A 15,839-nucleotide genomic window follows, 5' to 3' on the forward strand; every position below is an offset into this window, starting at 1 on the left:
TTCTGGTGATGTTCCTTCTTAGATTAAGTTATGACATAATCGGGGTTCAAATCCCACCTCTGTCGCATGTGTGCGGAGCTTGCATGTTTTTCCTGTGCTTGGGGGTTGGGTTTCCTCCAGGTCAATGAACAGCATCAATTGCTGCTCATGTTGCATCACAGGGCACATTCACAGATAAAGTGCCATCTACCCTCTTCCGCATACATGAGCTTACAGATGCCTATGACTGGCTAGTGTCACTGTGATTGACAGGGGAGTGAGACAATGCCATCAGTCCTACCCAGACAGAATGACCAATTTTGCTCCCAGCCACAGATGACTGTGGCATCATCAAGATTTCAACTCACATTCTCCTGACTATAGGGTGAAGAATTTTCTATTGTGCCACAAAACAATATTAAAGTATATTTTATGCATATGATAATCATTCTGTCACATCTGTCACATCCTTGTGTAATTATAGACAGTGAGATGTTTTGAAAAACTGTTCAAAATCCTAGGCCATATGAACATAAAACCAAAGGGTATAGACATAACTGTGCATCTTTAGCTAATGTAATTAAATCATTTTTACTCTGCAGTAAGATTCTACAGTATAGTACATGGTCCTTTTTCCATAGACACTGCCCTGTATTTTGCCATTTTGGGTAGAAACGCTCCAAATTACATATTCATTTGCGGCAAATTCTTATTCTTATTATTTTGTTCATTTGAAAGATGTAATTCTCCAAAGACCCTCTTAGAAAAGAAACTTGCATGTTTTTTTTCCCCGCAGTTGTCACGTTTGCACAGTTTTACTCACACAAACCTTTAATAAATGAAAACTTTCCAAAAATAACATATCAAGTTAATTTTTTTTTTTTTATAATGACACTGTAGTGCAGATAGGCACTTCCTGATTGTGAATTCACTAAGGTCAGATTGTCTGTATAATTTAAACCCTGTATAAATTATACAAAAGGGTCTCTCATGGGAATAATTAAACCCCCTATTAGCATTATGTCATGAGAGGGTGCACACAGCTACTAGTGTATATATATATATACAGTCATGTGAATGAACCCATGGAAATTTGAACAAGCAAACATTTGATCCTCTTTTTTAAAGGTGATACATAAAATTGACATTTTGTAGTAATTTTCACAATTTAAATGAACAAAAAAACAGATCAGTCACATAGCAAAAGTAAGTACACCTACATTTATCACACCTTCAAATCTATAATATTTGACTCAGGTATTCAGGATTGGGAGCCAGTGATTAGAACCTGCTTAGGGAGTGCAGGTAGAACCTGTCTTATTTACACCCCACTCATATCTAGTGTCTGATGTTCCCTTTGCTATTGAGGTGTGTGGTGTCATCATGCCAAGTTCTAAAGAGTTCTGTAAGGCCTGGCAAGGGATTTAAAAAGATCTCAAAATGATTTGAAATACATCATTGCACTGTGAGGAAAATAATCTACAAGTGGCATAGATTTCAAATGACCGTCCCAGCAAATTCAGCCCAAGAGGAGATGGTCTGATGCAGAAAGAAGTCTCCAAGAACCCCACATTTCATCACATGATCTGCTAGTAAGTCTTGCAACTGTTGGCATCAAAGTGCATGTTACTATAATCAGAAAATTTGACCTGCATGGGAGGTGTGCCAGGAAAAAGCCATTGCTGTCCAAAATAGAAGATTAGAGCAAGACTACAGTTTGCCAATGAGCATATAGACAATGACCAGGCCTTTTGGAATAATGAGCTCTGGACAGATGAATCAAAGATAGAGTTGTTTGGCCACAGTAACAGCAGACATGTTTGGCGCAGACCAAAGACAGCTTTTCAAAAGAAGCACCTCATACCAACTGTGAAGCAAGGTGGTGGAAATGTTATGGTTTGGGGTTGTGTCACTGCCTCAGGGACTGGACAGCTTGCATTCATTGATGTAACTATGATTTCTGCATCATATCAAAGAGTGCTTGAAGATAATATGAGGCCATCTGCCCAAAAGTTGAAGTTGAACTGAAAGTGGACCTTTAAATAGGATTATGATCCTGAGCACACTAGCAAAACCACCAAGGAATGGCTCAAAAAGAAGAAATGGAGGGTTATGGAATGGCCTAGTCAAAGTCTGGATTTGAATCCCATTGAAATGTTGTGGAGGGATTTGAAACGGGCAGAACATGCCAGAAAACATGCCAGAATCTCACAACTGAGAGAATATTGCATGGACGCGTGATAAGAAATTCCAGCAAACCTGGTGGACAATTATGCAAAACACCTACAAGAAGTTATTTCTGCTAAAGGGGGCATATACTAGCTTCTGACGTGTGTACTTACTTTCTCCACAGAAGATTATCACATCTATTGATATTTCTGTTGAGTAATGATTGAAAAAGACATTTTTCCATGTAGTTTTGTTCAAGTATATCATCTTTTTTAATAGTTTCAAAATGCTCAAATGTTTGCTTGTACAATATGTCAAAAAAGCCAACAATTTCCATTGGGTGTACTTATTTTTTTCACATAACTCTATATATACACAAGTTCATTTAAACTACTTTTAAACCTAGAGTAGATTTGCTTCTTAACATCAATTGCATGTGTAAAATCAAAGCATCACTCTAGTGCTTTAATGCCTCAATTTCATTTTAAAGTTTGGAACAGAGCAGCTTTGGTAATTAGATTCTTCTATCGAATCTGTGCTAAACATAGTGAGAAAGTAAACTACTTTCTGGTACTAAATACTGTTAACATTTGGGCTGTCATGAGACAGAGAGCAGGTGAGAGAGCGGGCAAGAGAGAGAGCAAGAGAGAGAGAGAGAGAGAGAGAGAGAGAGAGAAACACTTCATCATGGCATTTAATAGTACACAAAGCTCCTCTTGTCTCCGTTAGTAAGATAATGCAGGAGGCTCTGGATCCTCTGGGCTTAGCATCTTGAGACATGTGAAAGTTTGTTAGGGCCCAAAGAATTCACTCATACTCCTCTTGCTCTTAAATATCACATCAGCTGGCTTTAACCCAGTTTATATGAATCTCTTCATTCAAGAAGCGGTTATGGTGAGATTTATGGTTTAATTTGGTGCAGATTGCTTGTTTCCTCATTAACATTGCTGATCTTAGTAATTGGTAAATGGTGAGAGTGTGTACAATTATACACTTTATATCCACGTCCTTGGGCTTCCCGATGATAAACATTAATGAAGTGTGGGGGGGGACCCCATAAACCTTAATGTCCAACATGCATCACTATTGGGTTCAGCTAGAACAATTGAGTACTGTATCGATTCGTATTTTTTTTTATTGCTCACTGAAGACAAATGAAATAAATTCATTTAGATGTTTATTGACTTCTGAAGATTTGCTACACTTTTGCCTACAGCATATGTACCTGTATCTCAATGGTCCGCAATGGGTAATGTTGAACTGTCCATTCTGAAAGGTTATTTTTTTAAGATTCGAAGAGCAGCTGCGTAACTGGCTACATCAATTACTATTCATCAATATGTTTCAGCACACCACAGGCAACAGATCAAACTAGTTCCTATTGAAATCCACTCGACCATTTAATGATTGACTCTTGGCATGCTCATCTTTGGCACCTAAACATTTTCTTTTACCTGCACTACACTATAAACGGCAGTATCTTTGTTTACTATGCACTCAAAATGTGTCCTGAGGCAGATGAATGCTGGTTCAGCAGTTGTCAATAGTGACTATAAGGGAATAATAGGTTTTTCCATGCATTAATAATTGAAAACCAACATTAAAAACCAGCTGGTAGAACAACACATCCCTCTACAGAGCCAGTGGGAATGACTGTTCCAAAAAACACCATGAACAGATCAAAAGAAAGACACAGGAATGCATTAAAAATTGTTGCAGAAATTTCAAAGCTTGTTAAATGAGAGCATAGGTTTATTGTGTAAAATAATACATTGTATGGGTCATTACATACTATGAATGGAGTAAGATTGTACTGTAACACTCAAAACAACATAGCTGCACTACTGAAACATTAAAACACACATGCATTCTACATTCTTGAAGAAATTTTTTGCTGCTTAGATATACTTTTATCATGGCTCAATAAAGTGTTAAGAAACAGAAATATTTACCGAAAATATTAAAGCTCAGAATACTCGCTCAATGAGGCTAAAATCCTTATAGACATATACACGTTGACTAATTGCTTTATTCTAAAAGATATGCATTTCCATGTCTCCGTAAGTGATCGTGTTTGTGAAAATGTCGAGCTGAGAGATTAAGACAGCTCTCCTCCGGGTTTCTCAGATGCACTTTAGCAGGTATGAGTTGCAGTGGTAGCCTCGACCACATTCACACAGCTGCCCAAAGCGGGGACCAAACCTCATCGCACAGCGGGAGCCGACTGCACACTGAGAAAAAAAGAATTCTTTATTACCACTCTCACATATCATCCTTGAAAATGATCACTTTAAAATCGACACAAAAGAAATTTTACAAGCATCCTTATTTATTGTGTTCACAACGCAAAGAAATGACATACATTATTTTGATTATCTAAGTAAAAGCAAATAATAAAAATATATCTATATTGTTATAGAAGAATACATTACATGCAAGACAGATTAAATGTAAAGAATTTAACAGAAATTGGGAAAATATAAGACCTCTTGTCAGAGTATCAAAACGGTCTAGGCAATCTCCTTGTGCTATAGATAACATTCCCGGATTTGGTAAAACATCATTTTTTTTTTGGAGTACAACAAGAATTTAAAGCCACATATTTAAGAATAATAATTTAGAGCCACATTTAGGTAATTTACAGCCACATGTTTAAGAATAATGGTCAGTCTGAGAGTATACATTTTACATTTTGCTTTTGTTGTGACATATTCCGAATCTATGTGAAATCCTAAGTATTGAAAAATAAAATAGTAGTAAATCATGTATTTCTTCCTACATTCATGCTGAGTGTCTATTCTAGAAGAGCATATCTGACAAGTTATCTGATCAACCGTATTGCACTTAAGTGGGGATTATAAGAAGAGGAAGGAGAAAGGGAAGAAGAACTTGCCGCTGGAATGGCGCGTTTCTCCGTTGATGGAAATCTGTTCTGAACCTTTGACAGAAGTTCCGCCAACACTTCAACCTGTGCAGATGAGAAACTTATTTATTTTCCCTGTTCGGTGCATACATCTACTGTAAATAATAACATGCAGTGTATTATATCCTGTAAATGAGCAGGGCCCAAGTAAACAAAAAAAGCATCAGTCACTAATTAGTATGAGTATTTTCTAATCTCTTCAGATTTGTGCGAATGAGTAACACGTCATGCTAATTAATCAGTATTTATAAGAGCCAGACTACTGTATCTATAAACTACTACATTCATGATCCTGAAAATGAATTTATAAGCTTCTGAATAAATTAAAATGACTTGTACATACCATCTCCTTGTCAGGGTTTATATCAGAGTTCTGCAAATCCTCTGCAGATATCTCAGGTAAATGTTGTCCGTTGCACATGATGAAAGACAGAGTGATGAGCAGCACTCCGATCACAATCCCTGAGCTCTCCATGGTCCTGAGACAGTGTCTCGATCACACAGTAGGACTGACGAGTGAGGAGCCTGGACAGCAGTTTCACTCTTATCAAAGCTAGCTTTATAACCAGCTATGTCCTGCCCTCTAGGCTGGGCAATAAACCCATATGTCCCACCCATCAGGTTTGTTTAATGGTTTTTAATAAGTAAAACTGTCGTCGTCGTTCCGTCCGTCCGTCCCCCCATCCCCCCATCCCCCGTGCAACACTCGCTATAAGTCACAGATCTGTAGGGGACGACATCGGCCCTACTAAAACAGTTTTTACAAAATAGCAACAAAATGACAACAGTAACTACTGTGTGAAAAACCTTACATGACTCTGGAGTTGAATAAAACATGGCATCACAACAATTGTTGTGACATGAATATTGTGCATAGAGGATTTCAATTTAGAATAACTTTTTTTCCCCCTCAGTTTAAAATTCTTCATAATACTCAGTTATAACTGAGTATTTTGTACTATATTATGTGTTAGTTTCTAAGGAGGAAACAAATAATATATGATTAAAAAAAATTATTCTTGACAGCTGCCTAAACTCAGGTTACAGACTATGTGAAGTTTTGCATGTTTCTCGCAATTTTCTCACAGTTTAGTCATAGAACATTCTAGTTATCGCATAACAATTTGAGAGGGTTAAGGCCAACACGTGCTTCCTGTTAAACATGAATTAAGCCAACCCATCATTTCAACCTGCTGCTCATGCAACGTCACACATCGCCAAACATGCTTGGAGGAGAGCACTAAGTGCCTATTCTATATATATTACATGTCTATGATTGACTTGTGTTGATAAAAAGGGGACCTTTTTCAAGTATTACCACCTCAACTCATAAAGCATCACTGGTGTTTTTTCACAACTAGATATTAAGAGTAGAAAGAATCAGTCAGGCAAGAGATACGTATGTTCCTTTTCCGTCTTGGTCCCCCAGTTTTCCAATAGAGCAGACAAACTTTTTTGGAAGCTCCAATTACCCTAAACATACTATTACAAATCTCCCATCAGGCACAGCCTCCACACCCGACATCGGTGAAAATAGGAAACTCCATCAACAATATATACTGCTATATATGTGCTTTCTCAGCCTAATAATTCCCACAAGTTTTATGTAATTTCATCAATCAGTTTTTTTAAACTCTTAGAATTAAGTATCAACTGAACTACCTGGCAGTTCAGCCAAAAATAAGTAATAGTCAGTCACACACATGGATTTGGGTGCAATTGCAACTTAACTGATACAAATGACAAATCAGACAAAGACAGAGTTGAAGTCATATACAGGCATTGGTCCAGGCAGTCAACAAAATGACTAAAATATGTTTGGCAAACTCAAATGAACTATACCAGCTTTCAGGGTATGGGGAGAATAGCAAGCGTGTCCCTGATTTTAGAAATATATCATTTTTTTTTACAGTGCTGTAAATCACAACACACCATTCTTACAGTTATTATATTATTGAGTTCCTGTAGTTCCTATTGAATGGGTTTAATCCAAACCTCAGCTACTCAAAAACAAGTAATGGCACCTTGGACCTAATGCGTTCTGTCAACTGAAATTTCAGGAATAAAATGCACTATGTCTGCATTAAAAAGCCCAAATTTTATCGCGCACATTTATTTAGTAAGCCTAATATTTGAATAGCTAGTTTTCTGTTATGGAGAGGGTTAGTGAATTTTATTTTACAGTTAAAGGGGTCTCTGGCTACAAGAAGTTTGAGAATCTCTGAATTAAATGAACAGGGTCAAAAGCAGCATATAGTTAAACTGGGTAGTGTAGGTTTGGTACTGTCACTAGTGATTGGCTAGGAGAGATACTTCAGTTTACAATGAACAGGTTTGTGGTGTGTACTTTCTGTATTTACCAGCAGGGAGTGAGAGGTAACAGGGCATGTGACCTGTCAGGTGATAAGTCCGGTAGTTCATTATTTGCTTTAGATGGAGTGAACATGACAGTTATATATATTTCAGCTTTAAAATTCAAAATCATCTGATTGTGCTGAGGTCCTAGCGTACACCTCTATCTGTGGGGAAAGACCAATGTCCTTAAAATGACATAAGCACTATATAATTTTATGTCAGTAAGCACTAATGTCAGTAAGCACTTTATCTTCGTCGGGGATGCTGTGTGTGATGTGGTTTAAGAGACTATTACAGGAACACTAGGCACAAGACAAGAACACTTAGGAGGTCGGAGGAAACTTTAGTACCAGGAGGAAATCCGCACTCCACAATAACACATCTTAAATTGACAAATAATTATTTACTAAAAGTTCTCAATATTTTTTGATTAGCTATGCAAACAGCTTCGTCTGGAATTGTTAAATACCCCAGACTTAGTAACTGAAGGTGTATCACGGTGGAGTGTGAGTTTCTTCTTGGTACTACAGTTTCCTCTGACGTCCCAAATCCATGTTGGTAGTAGAATTAACTGCTCTAGATTGTTCATCTGCGACGTAAACAACTTCCTCTGGAATGGTAAACACCACAGATTTAGCCTTAGAAAACTGCAAAAACCTGTAAATCAAGGGAGCCTGCCCATACTAAAATTTAATCATACCACGTTGCATGTTGTCTTCACCACTTAGCATACAGGTGACTTAGCATACATACCCATGGCTGGTTTGACACTGCGCTTTCTGTTTCTCTTCATCATATTCACATTGCCACTGCCAAGCTCACAAATGAAGAACAATCATATGTAGTATGATGCAACCCTTTTCATCATCACAAAACTTCCCTATGGAAGCGCAACAGATGCATTTGGCACACGTTGTGGAGATGCCACAAAATACAGACTTAAAAAAAAAGATCCATACCAATGTTGAGAAAATTCTCACATTCATTATTCCATTCAAAGTCCAGTTATGTGTACAAAGCAACCCTTCTGCAATCTGCAATACTCTGCAATGGCCCAGTGCTGAAATGATACATACAGCTTTACTGTTGAGAAGAAATAATCATACATGATTGAAGATGAATGTCTGCTCCTTCGATGAATACATGGTTTAGTATGAGGCCTACCTTCTTATAAGGAAAAGGTCAGATGATCATAAAGCTGTCTTTCTGAATAACTGATATTCATGCACAGTGAAATTATACCCCAGAATTATTTTGCATATATATGTACAATCTTTCTATTCAGTACACCACCCCATTCTTTCCTATATTTTCCTTTTTCTCCCTTCCAGTACTTGCCTTGCAATCATTGTTTGATTCTGTTATAATGTGTTTACGCTAATGGTAGGGTGAATTGCAAAACTATGACATATTCAGAATAATCATTTCTCTGACCTGTCTAAGAACCTTCTTGTATCACATCCTGCACTTTTTCTTTGGCATACTAAGTGGACCTTTACTCTAAAAGGAGACACGTAGTTCCTTTACTCTAAAAAAAACAAAACAAAACAAAACAAAACTGAAGACATAAAGTTGTCTTGAACACCAATTTCATCCACAATTCAGATGTGGCCCAGGACAACTTTTAACCCACAGCATAAGGGCTTCGTATGTCTTGAATCAGGTGAAATTGACACATTGTCATTCTCTGCATTTTCATTCACTGCATTTTTTCCAAGTGCAGTAATACTATTGATCTACTGTAGGCATTTGGGGGGCAACATTGCGTAGTATTTAGGGATGCACCGAAATGAAAATTCTTGGCCGAAGCCAAAACTGAATATAATGAAAAACTTGGCCGAAAGCCGAAGGCCAAATACCGAACACGTTTTTTCGCGTTTTTTCCATTTATTTTGCCATTTTTTTCACCGTTGCATAAATGAAATAGTCAAAATGTGCTTTTTACTATTTTGTCTTGCTTTTCAAAGAAAAAAATCAATTACAAAATCTACCATTCCAAAATATTTATTTAACACTGAACATTTTTTTTCATTCCACCAGGCATAGGCTACCAAAAGGCACAATATAACTTTAAATAAATAAATGAGTAAAATAAAAATATTTTGATGTGGTCATCTTTGAGCCCCTTGAATAGCCTATGTTAGTTCTATAACTGACTGCTGAAAGAATGGAACACTCTGAAGCCTACAAGAAAAAAGTGCATTAAAAAGTGCATTGACAGGAGTGCAGAAATGGTTCTATTGGGTTCTATATGGCTGATTATATTGGGGATATATACCGCTCGCCTCCCTGTACACCTCGCGGAGTATTAGAGGAGATATAGTAGAGTTAGATACGCTGTTAATGTTTAGTTAGTTTTAGTTAGTTTAAACTATAGATTAGTTCATTCAGTCCCTGCTGGTTTTTCCGCTCCCAGTCCATAGTACTAGTTCATGTTTCTTGTTGTGTTTTGACCCTGTTTTCTGTGACCTAGACTTTGAGTCCTGCTTTGCCCCGTTTATGCCTGTTTGCCGATCGTCTGACCCTTTGCTTGTCTTGACTACATTTTTTGGATTACAATTTGGATTTATCTGCCTGCCCTTAAATAAATACGTCTTTACCTGCTTCCGTACTCTACTCCCTTATGTCGCGCGACGTGACAGAATACTCCGGAACAGAAACAAAACAACACGTGTCCACAGTAAACATCCGAAGAGCACGTAGCTCGTGCACGCGCGTGCCCCCTAATCGAGGTCGTGACATTTTCGCGTCTCATTCTGGTTGCTAGGCTATTTGGTCGCGTCATCAAATACGTCATTTTTCGGTCAAATTTATTCGGCCTAATTTATTCGGCCTTTTCACTGCAAGAACATGCAGAAGTCCACACAGACAATAACCCCAGGATAGAACCTGGGACCCTGGAGCAGTGAGGAGGCAATACTACTAGGGATGCACCGAATGTTCGGCAACCGAAATTATTCGGCCGAAAATAGCAAACAAAAGCCCTTTCGGTGTTCGACCGAATAATTTCGGTTGCCGAACATTCGGTGCATCCCTAGTAGTATTGCCTCCTCACTGCTCCAGGGTCCCAGGTTCTATCCTTGGGTTATTGTCTGTGTGGACTTCTGCATGTTCTTGCAGTGTCTGCATAGGTTTCCTGTAGTTTTCTTCCTCCTCACAAAAACATGCAGGTTGGTTGATAGAGAGAAGATAGTTTGTATATATTGTAACCCTAGTTTTGACAGGTATAGGTCAAAGGTCAAAAAGATGCACATTCTAACTCTCTATATCTAGATCAAAGGTCATGATCATAAAAATATGAATAGTTATGTTAAATCTGGATCACATCCATTCGTGACCATATATGGTGCTGCCATGTGTGTTTTTCCGCCCCACACGTTGCGCACACCTGGTACATCTTTTCACATAGAATATGAAACTCTCTGTGGTAGGACATAAAAATATATATAGTTTTGTTAAATCTGGTTCACATCCAATTCGTGACCATACCTGGTACGACCATTTGTTCCCCCCCACACACACACAGACAGACACAAATTGCATAGTCATGTTTTCTCACACTCTGTGGTAGGTCATCGACCATGTGTCCCCCCCCCCCTCCCCCCCCCCCCCCCCTCCCCCCCTAAACACACACACACACACACACAAAAGTTGCATAGTCATGTTTTTCCTCTTCACATAGAATATGAAGCTCTCTGTGGTAGGTCATAAGAATATATATAGTTTTGTTAAATCTGGTTCACATCCAAATCGTGACCATACCTGGTACGACCATTTGTTCCCCCGCACCCCCCCCCCCCCCCCCCCCACACACACACACACACACAGAGACAAAAGTTGCATAGTCATGATTTTCCTCTTCACATAGAATATGAAGCTCTCTGTGGTAGGTCATAAGAATATATATAGTTTTGTTAAATCTGGTTCACATCCAAATCGTGACCATACCTGGTACGGCCATGTGTATCCCACATTCAAACAAAAATATCACACACACACACCCACACACACACACACACACACACACACAAACACACACACACACAAACACACACGTGCATGTACAGACAAACGCATGCATACGAACCTGCTTATAAAAGTCGAGCATCCCTCTAGGCTTTATAATACTCTGTACTTAGAACAACGTGTGCGATCTTACAACATGGCTGATGTTTGTCCTAACGCGCCGAAAAAAGCTCACCCTTTTTTGGGAAGAATAGAAAAAATGTTAGAACATGAAAAGATTCAATATTGGGTAATGTCAAACGAATGTACAGCCGGGTTTTTTTTCGATGCAGAAAAAGGAACCGTTTTGCTTTTCAAGTTCTCGGTCCCGGGAACACACGATCTTTTCCTTTCACGTAGAATATGAAGCACTCTGAGTTAGGCCTAGGTCAAAAGGTCAACAACGTAAAACACCCGTTCTGATGCATTCCCGAGCACAAACACACCCCCCCACACACACACACACACACACTCGAATGCATACGAACCTGTTTATAAAGTCGAGCACTTCGAAAGTTTTAACAGCGGAAAAGGTTCGACCGAATTTCCAGAGTCAGTTCTTCACTACTTCGAAAGTTTGAACATCGGCAAAGTTCAACAGAATTTCCAGACCCCATGGATTTCTCGGCAGGTAAAAATTTGTATTTTATTCAATTAATAGTTAAATATAAATTGAAATACAATGTTTATGTAATTATCCAGTAGGCAATGATATTGATATAAACTCAGAACTAATCTTTCTGAGTACAAAAATCATCATACTTATCTGGTCATTATGTAATCTGGTACGATACTTTATCTAAATTGTAAATATTCATTACATTTATATTACAGTGCAAGACCGAGTTAAGCTCATCTGTTTCTAGTGTATAGGTAATTAAAATTTGTCTCTTAGATCTATGTAGTGATCTAAATGAGAATGTTAAGTTATTAAAAGTATGTTTTACTGTTTTATAGACAGCTTGGTGATTATTTCTGATGATGAGATTCCCGAAACAACCACTCAGGACCTTTTGAATCTGAGTTCCACACGTAAGTCAAAACATAAAATTGTGAATGTTTCATGCTGTAAAAGTCCTTCATACGTGAATATAACATTGTTTGTATCATATTCAGAATTTGAGGGAAACGTGTCTAACAGTGATTACGACGGAGATATTGCAGGTGAGTTGTAGTATATTTACCTTCTATTTACACAGCACAAAAAAATAAATAAATAAATAAATAAATAAATAAATAAATAAAATAAATAAAAGATCTTTAACATGTTCTGTGACTTATAGATACGAGTGCTACAATAGAAGACCAAGTGTATAATCAATCTGTCCAAAGTTTTCCAATAAATCAGTCTTTGCTTCGAAGAATTCACGCCACACTGCGCAGATCTGTTGTAGTTCGATGTCTTGTTGAATGTCGGTTTCCGAGATGATTTCCTCTTGGTCTTCTATTGTAGCACTCGTATCTATAAGTCACAGAACATGTTAAAGATCTTTTATTTATTTTATTTATTTATTTATTTATTTATTTATTTATTTATTTTTTTGTGCTGTGTAAATAGAAGGTAAATATACTACAACTCACCTGCAATATCTCCGTCGTAATCACTGTTAGACACGTTTCCCTCAAATTCTGAATATGATACAAACAATGTTATATTCACGTATGAAGGACTTTTACAGCATGAAACATTCACAATTTTATGTTTTGACTTACGTGTGGAACTCAGATTCAAAAGGTCCTGAGTGGTTGTTTCGGGAATCTCATCATCAGAAATAATCACCAAGCTGTCTATAAAACAGTAAAACATACTTTTAATAACTTAACATTCTCATTTAGATCACTACATAGATCTAAGAGACAAATTTTAATTACCTATACACTAGAAACAGATGAGCTTAACTCGGTCTTGCACTGTAATATAAATGTAATGAATATTTACAATTTAGATAAAGTATCGTACCAGATTACATAATGACCAGATAAGTATGATGATTTTTGTACTCAGAAAGATTAGTTCTGAGTTTATATCAATATCATTGCCTACTGGATAATTACATAAACATTGTATTTCAATTTATATTTAACTATTAATTGAATAAAATACAAATTTTTACCTGCCGAGAAATCCATGGGGTCTGGAAATTCTGTTGAACTTTGCCGATGTTCAAACTTTCGAAGTAGTGAAGAACTGACTCTGGAAATTCGGTCGAACCTTTTCCGCTGTTAAAACTTTCGAAGTGCTCGACTTTATAAACAGGTTCGTATGCATTCGAGTGTGTGTGTGTGTGTGTGTGGGGGGGTGTGTTTGTGCTCGGGAATGCATCAGAACGGGTGTTTTACGTTGTTGACCTTTTGACCTAGGCCTAACTCAGAGTGCTTCATATTCTACGTGAAAGGAAAAGATCGTGTGTTCCCGGGACCGAGAACTTGAAAAGCAAAACGGTTCCTTTTTCTGCATCGAAAAAAAACCCGGCTGTACATTCGTTTGACATTACCCAATATTGAATCTTTTCATGTTCTAACATTTTTTCTATTCTTCCCAAAAAAGGGTGAGCTTTTTTCGGCGCGTTAGGACAAACATCAGCCATGTTGTAAGATCGCACACGTTGTTCTAAGTACAGAGTATTATAAAGCCTAGAGGGATGCTCGACTTTTATAAGCAGGTTCGTATGCATGCGTTTGTCTGTACATGCACGTGTGTGTTTGTGTGTGTGTGTGTTTGTGTGTGTGTGTGTGTGTGTGTGTGTGTGGGTGTGTGTGTGTGATATTTTTGTTTGAATGTGGGATACACATGGCCGTACCAGGTATGGTCACGATTTGGATGTGAACCAGATTTAACAAAACTATATATATTCTTATGACCTACCACAGAGAGCTTCATATTCTATGTGAAGAGGAAAATCATGACTATGCAACTTTTGTCTCTGTGTGTGTGTGTGTGTGTGTGTGGGGGGGGGGGGGGTGCGGGGGAACAAATGGTCGTACCAGGTATGGTCACGATTTGGATGTGAACCAGATTTAACAAAACTATATATATTCTTATGACCTACCACAGAGAGCTTCATATTCTATGTGAAGAGGAAAAACATGACTATGCAACTTTTGTGTGTGTGTGTGTGTGTGTTTAGGGGGGGAGGGGGGGGGGGGGGGGGGGGGGGGACGACACATGGTCGATGACCTACCACAGAGTGTGAGAAAACATGACTATGCAATTTGTGTCTGTCTGTGTGTGTGTGGGGGGGAACAAATGGTCGTACCAGGTATGGTCACGAATTGGATGTGAACCAGATTTAACAAAACTATATATATTTTTATGTCCTACCACAGAGAGTTTCATATTCTATGTGAAAAGATGTACCAGGTGTGCGCAACGTGTGGGGCGGAAAAACACACATGGCAGCACCATATATGGTCACGAATGGATGTGATCCAGATTTAACATAACTATTCATATTTTTATGATCATGACCTTTGATCTAGATATAGAGAGTTAGAATGTGCATCTTTTTGACCTTTGACCTATACCTGTCAAAACTAGGGTTACAATATATACAAACTATCTTCTCTCTCTGTTGATGTAAGGAACGTTTTGGGAAAGACGTGTGAGTCTCTGTAAGTCTTGAGTTTATATCATAAAACCTACATAATAGGTTTTAAAAAAAGAGTTTGAAGATTATTTTTGTTCTGTAGTAACAACATAATTTTGCTTGAAAATATCATTCAGTCTCTGCAAGTTTACAATATTTGCCATTAGCTAGTTAAATATAGCAAGCTAGTTAAATATAACCAGTTAATGTTAACAAATTAACAAAACTTCAACATGCTTTTTCAAATTACATGGGGTTCCTGCCGTGTAAGGAGGCAAAGAAGACATCTCATTTCATATGAGTCTTTGCTTACTCTGGCATATTGAAACATTTTACTGTGGTACGTAAGTAAGAGTACAAGAATTCAGTTTCAATAATAATAATACTCAAGTAAACTATAAATATGCAAAGAAATAATTCTTAAGTATAGTAGAAAAGTATATTTTCCACCCCTGGTGTTATATTATTTGGTATCATAATGAAAGTAAAATCAGTGATATAGAGTATATGTACAGTCGGGTCCATAAGTATTTGGACAGTGACACCATTTTCATAATTTTGCCTCCATGTTGCTGTCCAGTTTCTGTGAGCCTGTAACCATGATAGCCTCAGATTCTTGTTCTTGGCTGACAGGAGTGGAGCCTAATGTGGCCTTTTGCTGTTGTAGCCCATCCATCTCAATGTTCGATGCTTTGTGCATGCTGAGATGCTTTTCTGCCCACCACTGTTAAATAGTGATCATAGGAGTTACTATATCCTTCCTGGCAACTCAAGCCAACCTGGCCATTTTCTTTTGACCCCAAGGCATTTCCACCAACAGA

The 15,839-nt window shown here is 37.8% G+C and overlaps 1 protein-coding gene and 2 long non-coding RNA genes across 3 annotated transcripts; 1 reads left to right on the top strand and 2 right to left on the bottom strand.

Moving 5' to 3' along the window:
• Positions 1-3,878: 3,878 nt before the first annotated feature.
• cartl (cocaine- and amphetamine-regulated transcript-like) lies at positions 3,879-5,655 on the bottom strand. Its single transcript, XM_017458560.3, has 3 exons — positions 5,415-5,655; positions 5,042-5,116; positions 3,879-4,379 (listed from the first exon to the last, which is right to left on the bottom strand). The coding sequence occupies exons 1-3, from the start codon at positions 5,544-5,546 to the stop codon at positions 4,272-4,274; spliced, it is 315 nt and encodes a 104-aa protein (XP_017314049.1). The 5' UTR covers positions 5,547-5,655; the 3' UTR covers positions 3,879-4,271.
• A 5,588-nt stretch (positions 5,656-11,243) lies between these two features.
• On the top strand, positions 11,244-12,589 carry LOC128629256 (uncharacterized). The gene is made up of 3 exons (XR_008393587.1): positions 11,244-12,304; positions 12,389-12,463; positions 12,548-12,589. It is a non-coding gene; the product is annotated as an uncharacterized LOC128629256 (long non-coding RNA).
• Positions 12,590-13,016: 427 nt separating this feature from the next.
• LOC128629257 (uncharacterized) lies at positions 13,017-14,366 on the bottom strand. Its single transcript, XR_008393588.1, has 3 exons — positions 13,304-14,366; positions 13,145-13,219; positions 13,017-13,060 (listed from the first exon to the last, which is right to left on the bottom strand). It is a non-coding gene; the product is annotated as an uncharacterized LOC128629257 (long non-coding RNA).
• Between the last annotated feature and the right edge of the window lie 1,473 nt (positions 14,367-15,839).

Source organism: Ictalurus punctatus, chromosome 27, assembly GCF_001660625.3.
Source record: "Ictalurus punctatus breed USDA103 chromosome 27, Coco_2.0, whole genome shotgun sequence".
NCBI classification, from domain to species: Eukaryota; Metazoa; Chordata; class Actinopteri; order Siluriformes; family Ictaluridae; genus Ictalurus; species Ictalurus punctatus.

Coding starts and splice junctions, on each gene's coding strand:
- cartl (XM_017458560.3), bottom strand. CDS start 5,546: ATGGAGAGCTCAGGGATTGTGATCGGAGTGCTGCTCATCACTCTGTCT. Junction 5,117..5,414: donor TAAACCCTGACAAGGAGATG/GTATGTACAAGT, acceptor TCATCTGCACAG/GTTGAAGTGTTGGCGGAACT. Junction 4,380..5,041: donor AGAAACGCGCCATTCCAGCG/GCAAGTTCTTCT, acceptor TTTTTTTCTCAG/TGTGCAGTCGGCTCCCGCTG.